The sequence below is a fragment of the Trichosurus vulpecula genome, chromosome X (genome assembly GCF_011100635.1).
Source record: "Trichosurus vulpecula isolate mTriVul1 chromosome X, mTriVul1.pri, whole genome shotgun sequence".
In the NCBI taxonomy this organism is placed as follows: Eukaryota; Metazoa; Chordata; class Mammalia; order Diprotodontia; family Phalangeridae; genus Trichosurus; species Trichosurus vulpecula.
In genome coordinates this window covers 8,612,169-8,627,669 of record NC_050582.1, presented here as the reverse complement: position 1 = coordinate 8,627,669, position 15,501 = coordinate 8,612,169, and the positions used below count along the sequence as shown (strand labels likewise).

General features: G+C 47.7%; 1 protein-coding gene across 1 annotated transcript in view; it reads right to left on the bottom strand.

Annotated features, from left to right (window-relative positions):
• PCDH19 (protocadherin 19) overlaps positions 1–15,501 on the bottom strand; it is a gene marked incomplete in the record, with an annotated part of 72,659 nt that overhangs the window by 25,243 nt on the left and 31,915 nt on the right. Inside the window, 1 exon segment of the mRNA XM_036740241.1 lies at positions 12,521–12,693. Within this exon segment, the coding sequence (XP_036596136.1) occupies positions 12,521–12,693 (173 nt within the window).

Here is a 15,501-nt window from a genome sequence, read left to right as displayed (position 1 = left end):
CACCCCCACCATGATTCCCATGATCTCCCTCTCAAAATAACTTTGCATTTACAGTGTATTCCCTTGGAAAAATGTGAGCGGGAGGCTTAACTCCTCTGGGCCTCAGTTTCCTCACCTATAAGATGCAGGGGTTGGACTAAATGGCCTCTAAATCTGAGATCCTAAACTCCTCTGCTTGGCATTTAAAGGCCTTCACCATCTGCTCCAACATATCTTTTTAGAGCAGCTGCTTATACAACACTCTCCCCAGCAATATTTTTATTTCATTTTTTATTTAATGCTTTCATTATCCAACAATGTTCCCTATATGTGACATCCTATCTCCCACCTCCATATCTTTATACAGGCATGGTACCTCCTCCTAATAGGAGGCCACTCCTAATTCCCTCAGCTGGTAATGAAGAATTGCTAGTTTACAAAGCACTTTACATCCATTGTCTCATCTGATCCTCTGAGATAGGCCCTGTTGTTAGCACTATTTTGCAGATAAACTGAGGCAGACAGAGATTAAGTTACATGTCCAGGGAGTCTCTGAGATGGGATTTGGTCTCAGGTTTTCCTGACTCTAGGCCCGGTGCTGTAGCCACTGTGGTGCCCCCTACGGGCCTGCATTTTATAATCTGTTTTCTCTCTTACTTAGAGGCTTCCATGGCCTATCTCACCAACAGAATGGAACTCCTTGAGGGCAGGGGCTGTCTTACCTTTCCTCTGCATCCCCAGCACCTGGCACAGAGTAGGCACCTAAAATGGTTGTCAAATTGAACTGAATGCAACTTGTGGGGCATTTGCCAGCCCCCCTCCACCATTGCAGTATAGCTGGGACCTGCAGAAAGTTCTAAGGGCCACGGTCAGGCAGCAGCAACTTTTGCTGGTGTTTTAATGAGCAGGAATGTTACAGATTAATCACCCAAAGGCTACTTAAACAGCAAACCAGTCATCCCCCATCATAAGGGGGAAAGCGTGCAAAGAGCAACCTCTAAGTGGATCATGTTTCTTTGAAAATTGTATTTTAAACCAAAGAGCCATAGCAGAGAGCTTTATGGGTTTCTAATTAGCATCACAAAGGAAACACCACAAGGTTAATAAGAGCTGGTTAATTTGGATGGGGAGTAGCCTGGTGCCAGCCTCAGCCACATTAGCCACTGAGATCGATCGCCACCCAAAATCAGGAAGTGCCCGGGTGCTGTGAAGACAGAAGGCTGCTTGGATTCTTGCCCCTAGCCAGGGGCTCAACAGAGGAGGGCTCCCTCCCACCCTTTGCCCATGCCAGCCTGTGCCCATTTTCCTACCCAGTTACTCGGCGTGAAGCAGGATTTGAACTCTGGTCACTCCTAACTCCAAGTCTGGGGTTCCTTCCTAGCTGGGTGACCCTGGGTAAGTCACTTTACTTCTAACTGTCTCAGTTTCCTTATCTATTCAATGGAAGTAAGAATAGCGCCCCACCCCCCTCCCCACCACAGAACAATGATTCTTATTAGCCTTAGCTTTGACCAGCTCACCAGCCCTTTGGAGCAGCACTTATCCTTCTAGAAAGCATATGTGACATTTACAGGATCATAGACAGACCAGGAAACTGAGACCTCCAGAAGGAGTTTGCCCAAGATCACAGAGGTAAGACACTTGGTCACTGGACAAAACTGTGCCTCCTGATGGCTTTTGGATCCTAGAATGAAAATACTGCTTGTTCTACTGTCTGCAATAAGAATGGGTCCCACAGTTCAAAAACATGTCTTCCCATTTGCATATCAGTGATAGGGCAGCTTCTGGGCCTACCTCGATTTAGTTTATCAACAGCCGCAACCTGCCTTTTACAAGCTGGAGGCATGGGCCTTTTCCAAGAAGCTGATTTTTAAATTAAATTAAAATCCAAACCAGTCTTTTGGTTCACCTCCCAGATTAGAGCAACTGACAGCCTCATTAATGATTAAAAACAGCAGGTGGGGAGGTTCTGGAACAGGTTGACCAGCCTAAAGAGCGTGGAAAGAGCCTCCGTCCTCATTTCCCTCGGAGAGCCTATTGTTCAGGCAGGCTGGCAGTGTGGCAGAGGAGAAGGGGGTGGGGAGGAGCCAGTTCCAGCTGGAGCAGCCATTCTTCCCCAGTCTGAGGTGGGACCCCTGAGGAGGGGGACAGGTGCTCCAAGGGGAACAGAGCCAATCAATCCAACGAGCCTCTGGTGACCACTGGTGCTTAGATGCCAAGGCAGAACGAGCAACGCCCGTGCCCCAAAGTGGCTTCCCTTCTGGGAGAAGACAATGCAGCCATGGAAAATCATGGGTATGATCATTCGAGGAGGAACATAGCACTGCCAACTAAGGGGAGGAGAAAAGGGAAATGGCAAGGGACATGGCACCTGAGCAGAGCCTCCAAGGAAGCTGGGAGGTGAGAAGGGAGGGTGGTCTGGGCACATGGGACAGTCGGTGCAAAGGCAGGAAATAGAGTGCTAAGTTCAGAGGAGAGCAAGGAAACCAGTTTGGCTGGAGCTGAGAGGCCATGATGGCAAGTCCATGATGGGGAGTAATGTGCAGTAAGCCCAAAAAGCTAGAGCTAGACTGTGAACAGCATTAAGAAGCCAGCTGAAGAGTTTCTTTTATCCTGGAGGGCAATAGGGAGCCATGGAAGTTTCTTGACCAGGGAAGTACCTCAGCCAGATGTGTGCTTTGGGAAAATTCTTTTTGGCAGCTGTGTGAAGAATTGATTGGGTTGGGGAGAGACCGAAAGCAGGGAGCTGTTGCAACAGGCCAGGTGAGAAGCAATAAGGCCTGAACTTGGGTGGGGGATACGTGAGCAAAGAGAAGTGGGGCAGATGGGATGGATAGCTGAGCTGGGGGAGAGACACCACAGATATCTTTGAACTCTTGCCTGGAACCCTACAGTCATGAATTATTACTGACTCAGTAAGCCAAGTGGCTCCAAGGGAACCTAGCAGCCCCCATTTCCTGATCTCTCTAAAGGGAGCAGCCCCAGAATACTTGGGCACCCTTTGAAGCAAAGCAGATTACAAATCTGCTCGGCAGGACCTAGGCTATTAGCTAGGAAGTGCCTCGAGCTAAACTGACTGTTTTGGGGGTTTTAACTTCACCCAGTACACTGAGATCGAGGCACCAGAAGAGACTTGTTCTTGCTAGGGGGTAGCGCGAGGTGGGGGCAGGCAGAATGCCGGGCAAGTACAAAGGCCTGGACTCCAGACAGATCAGCACTGTCGATTGTTTCAGATTTAACAGCTTGCATGTTTATTGTCTAAACCGTAGTGAAGGGTAATGGAGTAGAACCACTGCTTCTGTCTCCTAGGGACCCCACACAAAATAAGCGCCTCTCAGGAAGCCACCTCAGGGACCCCAAACTTGGAACGAATAGAGAAGTCCTGCAAGTCCCTTGTTACCTGCAGGATTCCAGGCCTTTCCAATCACCTCTGCCACAGATGGCCCAAGCCACACTTGGGCCCACCCACCATGTCGCAGACCTCTGACCTATGCCTGCTAGAGTGAAGCCTCTTCCCAAGGGCTGGGGGCAAGGGAATGGGAACGTATACAGTAGGAACATCCATCCACGAAGGAATCTGGGAAGCTGATATGAGAAATCATGGACCCACCTCTTGGTCCAAAGCACAAACAAGTATTCACTTTCACAGGAATCCTAGATTTCAAGGTGGAAGGGACCAAAAGGTCATCTAGTCTAACTTGAACTTCAACTAGGATGAATTCTGATGTCTGCTTGGTTGCAGAGGGGTCAGTTATTCCCAGGCCACCTGAGGATCTTAAGGGTCCACTCTTAAAGAGACACCCTAGAGGAAGAGGCTGAACAGGGGCCCGTTAAATGGCTAAAAATACCTCACTCGATCTGGTGGTGCTAGGCTTGCCAACCTGGCTGGTACTCTACTGGCTGGTAGCCACATACACCCAGATTGAAATGAAGACAGCTGCCTCCCCCACAGAGAAGAGAGCAATGATGAGAGCTCTGGATCTGGAGTCTAAGGCAGGACTTCCCAGGACTAGTCACTTCCCTGCTCTGGGACTGTCTCCTCATCTATCAAAGGAAGGAGTTGGGCTCTGACGGGCTCTGAGATTCCTTCCAAGCCAAGAACTACGACTCTGTGCCCCTCTGTGGTGCCCAAATCCAAGTTCACGGAAGAGGAGGGCAACCTCACAGTTGAGTCAAAAAGGGTACATACAAATGGAGGAAGAAAGTTTGGAGAGAAACTCCAGGTTTTGAGAGAGATAGGGAAGTACAAGGGTACCTTTCTGGGGTCCAGGAAGCCTGACAGAACCAATAGGGAACAAGAGATCCAGAGTGAGATAAGTGGGGATGAAATTCACCTTATGGGCACAGGTGCCCCAAATGGTATTCCAGGAACCTGGACATTCCGAATGATGATGGCACAGCTATGGTATGACTGAAGCAAAATGGAATTTCTTCCAGCTCTTAATTCAAAGTCACATCTCATTTTTTTCCATCATGGCAAAGTTTCTAAACATGGGCTCTGGGCCACATCCATTGCCATAGAGAAAATAATAGAGACAAGAGAGAGCCAATGAGGAGGATAAGCTGAGCTATTGATAGGGGAACATTTGACTTTAGATGGATTTCTGGGAGATGGGAAGATCACTATGTCACCTGAGTACCTAAGTAATGATTCCCAACCAAAAGAACTACTCCTTGTTTCCTGTGCCCCTGTTGGCTTCATCCATTTGTCCTGGCACCTCATGGATTAACGGATAGACCTTCCCCGAACAGGACAGAACTCTTCCTTTTGGTGCACCATGTTAGAAACTGGCTGCCACTATCTATGGCCCTCCAACTGCATTTCGCTTTCCCGCTCTAACAATCTCAGTCTCTTAATTGCTCCCACACAGTCTGTTCCATGCTGGTCTATTTGTGCTGTACTTTTAAACCTCTATACTTCAGGGCCTTCCACAGGCTCAGTAATATGGGTCTTTATAACACCAGGGCCACAACTAGAGTAGGGTGACTAGGGCTTTCTCCTAAGACATCGAAATGTAGAGGGCATTGACAGCACCAATGCTCCTTCAGCAGTGGAATGACAACTGACTTTTGCAACAAGTGAGAAAGAATAATTAAAGTAAGAAGCTACCAGGTGGGGTACACCACACTCCAAGGGAATTCCCTCTCTATGCTGACGTGGCCTTACTGTTTCCCAAGGTCTCTGTCAACCCCTGCCTCAACTGAATTTGTGTTAAGAAGTTGACTCGAGGATGTACTGAGTGCCACCTGCCCTAGTCTGGACGTGTTCTCTGAAACTTTTCCCCCAGCACAAAAGGTGCTGGAAACAGCCCTAACCCATGAAAGCCCCAGCTTGCTCCCATCTTCAGAGTTGTTGAATCACATGCCACCCATCTTTGCTTCTTCCACAAGTGGGTCTTAAGACAGCTCCAAGTTGGGAGTAAGCTAGAAAAGCATTTCAACATATCGGGAGCCCTACACAACATATGGGAACATTCCTCTCATCCCAAACTGGACGCAGACCCATCTGAAATGAGCTTCTGGACAAACGTGCTGGTGCCAAAATGAGGACACAACAACTGCTAGCAACTAGGCTTCCATTACTTACAGACAACTTTTATCCCCATGACCGACTTGCCAATAAAACATAAAGGATGCTTTGGAAGGAGGCCAGTTTGGGAAAACGGCCATGTGAATGGGGTAAAGGAAAGCCTTCACCTGTCCCTCGCCTCACCTGCCAGCACTCTGTGAGATGAAAGGGGGATGGGAGGGGACGGGGGCCAGTCTTTGGCTCAGCAGCAGAGACCTGATATGGCAGGCTAAAGCTGCAGTGGCTTGGGTGGTGTTGATGAATGCCCTCCTCCCACAACCATGGGACAAGCGAGGGAGCCTGGCTCACTCATCCTGTGAGGGCACTGACCAGGGAGGAGCAGCAAGTTCAACATGCAGTGTCAGCCAAAAGCACACTGGGAAAAGGGCATCTCATCCAGACCCTTTCACATTATAGCTGAGGAAATTAAGACCCAGAAAGGTTGGGTGACTTGCCCAATGTCACAGAGCAAGGAAAGATCTGAGGTGGGATTCAAACCCAGGTCCTCTGACACCAAGGCAGGGCTCTTTCCCCTCTGTTACAATGAAGCCGACACCCTTCAAAACTTTAAAGCAAATGGTGCAGAACAAGAGATAATCCAATATCATTCACGCATTGCAAAGGACATAATCATCGCAAAGTGTGCAAAGTGCTTTCAACACATTGTCTCACTTGAACCTCACAGCAACCTTGGGATATTGGGACTAGAGATATTAGCATCCCCATTTTACACATGAGGAGACTGAGACTGAGAGAAGGGACGTGGCTGGCCTAGGTTCACACGATGAGCACATTTCAGAAGTAGGATTTGAGTCCCCGGCACTGTGATGCGCCACGAAGTCCAGTGCTTGGACTGATGGGAAGACCCTCCTGCTGGAATTTCCTTTGGTTCTTGAACACAGAACTGTTAAGCTTTTTAATATCCTCAAGCTCTTCTCATGGTGTGAATTGTTTTCGTATATATTTTTAAAAGCAATTCATAAGCTAAGATAATCAGAGATCTTGAGTTGGAAGGAACCTCATCAAGTGCTTTTATTCTACATGGGAGGAAACTGAGGCCTAGAGACATTACATAACTTGGAGCTAAGACTCAAACCAAGCTAGGACTGAGATGGAGAAAACAATTTCCTTTCAATAGGAATAATGGCAATATCTGGCACATTCAATGACCTAGTGGCTCATTGATGGTAATTGTCTGCATCATTTGGGGTATATGGAGTCATATATTAGGGGGCCTTAGATAATGAGTGCCATGTGCCTGAGGCAAAATGAAAAGATGCCCAACTGAAGGTGTGAAAATCACTTACACGGTTATATGGCCATTGGACACATACATTCCTATAGTAAAGTAATTAAACTTTGTCAGCTGGTATGTTTGTCAGGGAATTAAGGCGCTACCAAAAAAAATCCAACATTCTATACAAGCAGAACTGGGGGTGGAGGGGAGGCATAACTACATGAATTGCAAAATAGTATATCCAGCCACAAAGATGCTAATTCAGGTCCTAGGGGAGCTAATCAACCTCTTTGTTGAAGTCAAGATAAAACTTTTTGACAGCGAATGCTCATCTGATAAAATGGAATTTTCAATGACTCTGCCTAACATCTGGCTGGGTGCTGGCACTCTGGGTGCTCAGAGGCCCCCATGCCCACTTGGCAGAGTGGGAACATGGTCTAGGTGGAGCAGTCCTCCCATTTCACCAAGAGACTAATTGAAAGGACTTGGGACACAGGTAGATAAGGGAGCTAGCAGGAGGGATATTCAGGCACCCGCTCAGCGTTTTGTTAAAAGGTGGGAGGAAAGGCAATTGCCAACTTGGGGGGCGGGTTCGGGTGGGGGAAGGTGAATGTCGAGAGTATAAATGTCTCAATGCAGACATGTGCAGGGGAGTCTGGGATATGGCAGCAAGCTCCCTACCACGCAAGCCTCCCAGGGCTGCTTGTACCAGCAGCTGCAGTCGGTGAAGATCTAATCCCTTGGCCCCATGTTTTAACCCAACAAACATGTTTGCTGAATGAAGTTTGGCCAATGAAACCAGTAAATAAAGTAGGTGAGTAAAGAGGCTGAGCAAACAGCACTCGGGCTATGGCCCTGGTAGCACTCGGTCACTCTGGGTAGGTCTGCTTGCTAACGGTAGCTAACTGTTCCTGAGCATGTCTGTCTGGGCCATCCATTTGGTGTCGATTAACGGGGGAGGGAAAACAATCCAATGTTGTAATGAACTCCATATTAGAGCAATTAGAGTCATCTTTTCAGCTGATGAATTTATAATCAATAATTCAGATCATAAGGTAAGAGAGACAAACAGACAAAATCACCCGGCACGAGACTGGAATTGACAAACTTGGGCTACATGCCCTATGTGATAGAAGAGACTCCATTTAAATATGCCTAATGGAAATCTCCAGTCATGTCAAATAGAATCTCAGCTGGAAGAGATGTCAGAGGCCAATAAGGCCGATTCCTATCTCCCAAAAGAGCTCCGCAGATCTCCAACTTCCCTGCTGAATGAGCTCCAGGGAGGGGCAGTACCATGGCCCCTTGTGGACAGAACTCATTGAGAAGAAGGTCTTTCTGATATGCAGCCTAACTGGGCCCCTTCCAGCTTCTAGTGCAGGTCCTGACTCTGCCCTTAGGGGCCAAGCACAAGCCTAGAATCTCTTTCAGGTGATCGATCTTCGAATCCCAAGTCTTAAAGTCTCTGGCTTCTCTTCTCCAGACTAAGCTTCCCAAGTTCCTTTAGCTGATCTGAGACATAGCCCCCGAGGTCCACTGATTCAAATCAAACTCAGTCAAGGTGATGAACCCAATCCCGGTAGATTCAGGCACAAGGAGACAGTCAATAAAAGAACGAGCCTGGGTGCTTCCTCGCTGAGATCTCTCTTTGTCAAGGATGCTCCCTGCACACAGAGTATCTGTGGGGCTCTAGAAAGTGGTGACATTCAGAAGGAACTAAAACTGGGGCAGAACAGGGTTGGCTAGGAGTCTTGGGGATTGTACCCAAGACCAGAATTAAACTCCTTTGGGGCAAACTAGGTTAAGTTCTAAACTCAGAGGGGATCATTTATTTGTTCACAAGGCACTCTGAGGGCCTTAAGGAGAGGACATTCAAAAAAGGCAATATTCTAGTGGGAAGAACGGGACAAAGTACTCTCTTGCACCTTCTTTTCTAGACAGCCACGACAATAAAGAGCTCACTAAGCAGCCACAATACTGGAGACAAACAGAGCCATGTTACTTCATTGCACCAAAAAGAGCAATTTGGATTCCTTTATCTGGGAACAAGTGGAACAGGACTCAGCCAGTTCACTGACCCAGGGGCCTGTCCTAAGGCCGGCTGGGAGTGAGGCCAAGATTATTATTAGCAAGCCAGGAAGCTGCTCACTTCCGAGCTTCTCCCTCCTGGTCACCCAGGCCCAGCCCATCAAGATATTTTGTTGATTTACCAACAGGGAGACAGAGTGGCTCCATGATGCCTCTGTGCCATCTGCCCTTGGAAGGCCAACTTTGGCTCCTAAACGGTTTCTGGGCACCCATTTCCTTGAACTTTCACAAAGTACTTTCCAATCACCAGATTTTTCAGAGAGCTGGCTGCAAATGAGACGCTGGGATGGCATTTCTTCCCATGTTTGCAACCTAAAGTGCTTTGGCCCCGCATGTGGATGGAGTATGTCAGCCATTAGCCTTGGGGATCTTGTCCAACCTTTTTTCTAGAATATAAAACCATAAGGACCAAGCCTGAGGAAGCCTTTGTCCCTGACAGGAAGCACAGAGTTGAGGGGCTTCCCAGGAAGGTGGGAACAAAGTCACATACATTGGCCTCTAGCTCAGACACTCAGTTCTTCAGAATTCTGGATCATTTTAACATCTCATTCCTGCTCAAGGAAAAAATAAACGGATGTACCAAATGACCATTCCCCTGGGATGCCCCATCAGTTATATGTCCAAGTATGTGCAGAGGCCAGAGGCTGACGTGCAATGAAAGAAGCAAGGGCTAAGACCGACCTGTTCCATCTGCCTCCCACTGTGCCCGTGTGGCCAAAACTGGGAGAGGAGAAGAGGCAGATCTAGAAGGGCTGCTGGTAATTGGGTTGGCACCATGGCAGATCTGGAAAGCCCAGCGTCTCCTCTCCACCCCATCCCCTGATGTAGCCAAGCAGCTGTGCACCCCTTTAGGGGTCCAAGGGGCTGGGTTGGGACACTCTATTAATTTTACTTGCATATAGGCTGTAGGCTCGGAACCTAGGAATTGGGATAAACACCATAAAGGCAGGAACTATTTCTTTTCTGTCTTGGCATCTCTACTACCTAACACAGGGCTTTGAACATAGTAAGCACTTACATCTTATTTCTTAAATTCAATTGAATTAAACCTTCTGGGGGCTCTCACAGGCACAATCAGGGACTCCACAAGGGGCTTTGACATATAGCTACTCTCTCGGGCACCCTCTAGGTCCTCAGGCTAGAGGTCCACAATAGACCCCACCTGAGATGGCAACAGGCCAGGGTAGGGCAGAGTCAAGAGGTTCGTTGTTGATGCTCTGAGGAGCCACTTTTTAATTGCCCCACTTGTAGTGAGTGGGCAAGGGAGGCTGGGGGACAAGTTCAGAATTGTATTGTAATTCACAGGTCTGAGGCATCAAAAACATGCCACAGAGAGTCTCAGCAGGAGCCTGGAATCTAAAATAGATATCAGGCTCCAGGGGTCTGGCCATGCTGTGGACCACCTTTGGGTGGGAAGTCCTAGATTCCTGACCCTGGGCCTCTTCTGCAGTGGTGCCCTTAGACCGGCATGGGTGAGCACCACTAAGATCACTTCAAACAAATCTCTTTAGAGGCAGCAGATAGAGGGCTGGGACTAGAATCAGGATGTCCTGAGTTCAAACACAGCCTTAGACGCTCACTAGCTATGTGACCCAGGGCAAGTTACTTAACCTCTATTTGCCTCAGTCTCTTCTACTATGAAATGGGAATGACAGCAGCACCTACGTCCCAGGGATGTCGTGAGGATCTGATGAGATACTATATGTAAAGCATTTAGCGTAGTGTCTGGCATACAGAAGGTGCTTAATAAACGCTTATCCTCTTCCTTCACCTCCCCCTTATGAGCTGAGCTACATTGGTGGACCAGGTGCGACTTCTTAGATCCACCCTCTCAGAGACATCTTCTGCAGTGTCTGCTACGGGATTGGTGTCTAGGGCCAGAAATAGCAGTGTTTGTGCCCAGAGCAAACAGTGGGAGTCATGACCTCAAATGGTTAAAGACAAATTCAACTCAGGGAGTGGGGAGGCAGAGCCCTGGGACACAAAGTCTTAATGGTGGGGGAGGTCAGGGAGCCTGGATAGGGAGAACAGGACTGGGAGGGCCAAGGAAGAGATCATTCAAGAATGTTTGGGGGGGGATAGAGAAGACCATCTGCCTCCTACTTTAAGTAGTTATTCTTGCTAAGGACAAGTGTTCTCTGAATGTCAGTGCCCTGGTGAAATGCCCTGATCACCCCACCCTAGTTACGGTTCTGTTGTCCCAGCTGGGCAATAAACGGGCACTGATAAAGAATAGGTCTATTCTTGGCCTCATTCCACTATAGAACACATTTTACAAAAAAAAACCCTTTTTGATATCAATGAAAATCATTTTTCTAAGACACACAACTAGTAAATGATAGAGATCCATCTGAATCCTATGACATACTCCGAGAATGAAATTGGTCCTGCTCCAGGTCTAGAGTTATAGAAATGTTTCATTTTTTCCCTCTTTAGCCATGGTAAGGTTCAGCGGAAAGTACCTTCTCAATTCAATTTGATTCAACCACTGACCAATTAAGAAAGTTGGCAGAACCTAATGGGAAGGTGACCTCTCTATATTACTGATTTCTAGATTTTTTTCCAAGGGGGGAGGAGAAACTCTTTTTGAGTTTTGTTGGGGGAGGGTGTTAAAGACCATGCAAGAGAATCTATGACAACTAAATTTCCCCTGCTTTGCAAAGAAAACCTTTTCCTATAGGGATGAACACCCTTTATCTTCTCCCTTTGGCTTCATTTATGAAATCAAGACAAAAGCTTTAAACGATGTTTCCAGGGAAACAAAAAAGCTGAAGCCCAGCCCATAATAACCATATTCCGTCCCATCGTCCTCTAGCCCTTCAGCAGCCCAGCTTATCTCAAGAGATCTCAGGGCTTCCTGAGGTTCTGCTGAAGCCCAACCTTGGAATCGAGAAGGAAAGGCTATTTTCCGAGTATATTTGCATCAGTAACGTTTAAAAAGTGACATTTGCCCTCAAGTTCATCTGAGCTCAGAGGCATGGCCTGGCTTGCCCTTCACAGAGTTCAGGAACAATCCTTGCTGAAGGACTGTGGCCCGGTTTCTAAAAACTGCCATCTTCCCCTGTTAAGATTACAATCCTCCATCGTCCTCCACGGAGGCCATGGGTTTTAATGGGTCTTTCCAGTAGGGGGGATGGTTTTCATGGAACCATCCCCACTTTCATTCTATGTCTGTTGCCTGTCCTCTCTGCTCCCTAGCTGCTTTTCTGAGAAAGCTCGAACCACATTTCTTCTCATGTGAAACCTCGATAGCTCTGTATGGGGAGAGAGCCTCCATCTTTAGCTTCATTAGCTCCATACTCTACTCAGCTCAACCGATCGGCTAAATTCACATAGCAAGCCTTGAATCCAAAGGCAAAGAAGGCTATTACTCTCTTTGTGGCTTGGTGCCTCATGTGGTTATAAAACGGGCAGGAGGCATGCAGTCGATGTGCTCAACTTTTTAAAGAGTAGAACCAGCTCCATTCCTTGTGCCCACCACCCACCCACAAGGCGACAGTCTGGTTCCTCATTAATCCCCCACAAACCTTTTCAATGCCTCCCTAGTGGCCCCAGGAGGACCACACCGATCCCTGCACTGCCCTTGCCACTCCCCAGAGCACAGAGGCAGCCTTGGGATGTGGGCTTTAGGCTCCCTCGGCACTTACCGTGGTCTGGCAGCTGAGCGCCCATGGAGGCGACACCGGAATGCAGGACATCATTGACGGCCGTGTCGCAGTACAGGCCCCGCTGGATGTCGTGCTCGCTATCCGTCTGGTCACTCTCCTCATGTCCACTGTCCTTCAGACTATTTCCCTCCAAGTCCTTGAATGTGGAGCTGCTGGGTTGGAGAAAGGACAGTCATTTACTCTCATGGCAGGCTGAGCAGGCAGGTCTCCTGTAGCTGGGAATGATGTCATAGCCCTGAAGCCAGGCCAGCCCTTGGACGGCCTGGATGTGTGATGGGGAATCTCTTTAATAGCTCCAACTCCGAATTGCCTCAGCTACCCTGCCATGGCAAGCTTGCCCTTTCATTCATTCACCTTCAAACGCTCTCCTAGAGGCAGTGAGGATTCCCTACGAATTGGAAACAATAGCCACAAAGAGGGAGAATTACATCAGGATTTTTTCTCACACAAACAAAGGATTGCTGCTGGTCTTCCAGAAAAAAAGGAAAGGGGATAGGAATTGGAAACCAAGGGAAAGGAGGCACAGGGACTTTGGGTCAGCTTTGTAACTGAAAGAAAAAAAAGAAAGTGAGAGGGAGGAGGGAGACGCCTGGTACAGGAAAGGTAGGGAAGATGCCAGAGACAAAGAGGGCCCCACTGGAACACTGGCTGGAGGTCCAGAGCCTCCTATCATGCCTGGCACATTTATTTGGTCAAGATCTGTGATTTCATTGCGATGGGGAACACCCTGGCATGGATACCCATTCCACTGAAGCACATGAGCAATACCTCTATAACTTTTAAGCTTAGAGAGTGGCTTGGGGGCACTATAAGGGTAGGTGACCTGCCCAGGGTCTCATAGCCAGCATGTGCCAGAGGCAGGATTTGAACCCAGGGCTTCCTGACTGTATCCCTCCATACTGTGTAACAGATGCATGTTGAATTGAACTAACTTTCACTCTTGGCTTGAGTGAACACAATCAGATGGAAAAGGTGCCAAGAAGTGGCCTTTGCCACCACCACTGCTGCTGCCACTGTGCCTTAAGAAAAATATAGGGCTGCAACATAGGCCATCAATTATGCATCTCCCAGTCAGTATGGAAAAAGCAGAGGCACACTCAAGTGTAGCCAAGGTACATGTGGGAATTTCAATGAGCTCCACTAAGAAAAGGGATCCCCTATGGAGAGGACATTGTAATTCCACTTCATCTTCTCAGCCTGGAACCCTACCTGGCCTGGCTCCTAAGGGGCTCGGCTTGGTGGCATTCAGTTAGTGGGATGGAAAGCATTATTATTGACACAATGGAGCAATGGCCAACCTCTACCAAGTGTCAAAAGGAATCCTGTTCAGTCTAAGAATGGGGCAATGGAGCATAGACCTAGAAGCAAAGTGGGTGCTTATAGAGATTGTGGTGCATGAAAGTCATGGACAGTTACTCTGCCACAAAAAAAAACAATGAACCTGGAGAATGCAGAGAAGCACTCAAAGACTTATATGAATGGATGCAGAGTGAAGAAAGCTGAACCAGGAACACCATGTGCACAGTGACTGTAGTAATGGAAATGGAAAGGAGGACAACAAGCGGAAAGTTGTCTAATTATAATATCCAAAGTTGGCCCTGGAGAAGAGAGGGGGAAATACAACTCTCTCCCTTCTTTGCTGAGTTGGAGGTTCTTTCCTGGCCTAGTGGAATACTTCATGTAACTTATCAACCAATAAGCATTTAGTAAGCTCCTACTAAGAAGTAGCTAGCTGGCTCAGTGAATAGACAGCTAAGCCTGGAGTCAGGAAGACCTGAGTTCAAATTTGACCTCAGACACTTACTAGCTGTGTGACCCTGGCAAGTCACTTGACTTCTGTATCTTTGCCAAGGAAACCCCACGGACCGTATTGGTATGCTATGGTCCATGGGATCACAAAGGGTCAGACACAAGTGAACAAGTGCCTATTATGTGCCATAGGTGCTGGGGAAGCAAGACCAGAAATGAAATAGTTCCTGCCCTCAAGGAGCCTATGTTCTATATCAGAATCCATTGAAGCATTCGTTAGTTTGGCCGAACTGCTCTTTCTTCCTCATCTTTAACAATTCTTTGGCACAAAGGCCAGCTCATAAGGTAGGGGAGTTGGGAGGGATATCCTGGAATGAAGTTGACGTGGAAACCAAATATAGCAATAAAAATGTCAAGGAGGATATGGCAAACATTAGCATAGAGACATCACACTTGGTACAGATTGGAGCTAAAAGGAACCTCAGAGGCCATCTAGTCCGGCCTCCTCATTTGACAGCTGAGGAAACTGAGGCCCAGAAAAGCAAAGTGCCTTGTCACATAGAGTCTAGATTGGAACCCAGCATTTTCTCTACTACTGTACCACACTGTCTCCTGCAAGAGGGATGCTGCTAACTACAGATTCCAGAATTACACAGAGAGACAGTCTGATTAAGCAAAGACCAGCAGCTGCTAGAGGAAATCCAGGAGTGGGAGTCCTTGGGATGAGTGTCTGTTCGTGTTCTCCTCTGCAAAGGCAAGGAGTGGCCATTGACGCCAGTTCAGCATGTAGCAGCTAACGCGCTGAGAGTTCTGCTGGCCAATCCACCAAAGTAAGAATGGTTTGCCCTCACCTTGGAAGGATAGTTGGGGCTTAATGAATGGAGCTGTGTAAGGTTTTTTAAGACCTAGAAGGAAAGATGCTGCAAATTATAGAGCAGCCTGGCAAATACCCTGAGCAAATAACAATTTATGTCCGGCATAAAAATTGCTGATTTCATTTTCTTTATTGCTTGTATGTCTCCTGGGGGAAGAAAGCCTTGAAAACCCATTAGTCAGATGTTAGTACTGATTCAGCCTTAAGCTAGAGGGAATCCTGTCAGACATATAAGGGTCCCAAAGGGAAGGGGCCAAGTCCTTCGAGGTGATTGAGTTTCTCTCTACATATGTACATGTGTTTATGTATACATATATGCATACATGTGTACGAGTAC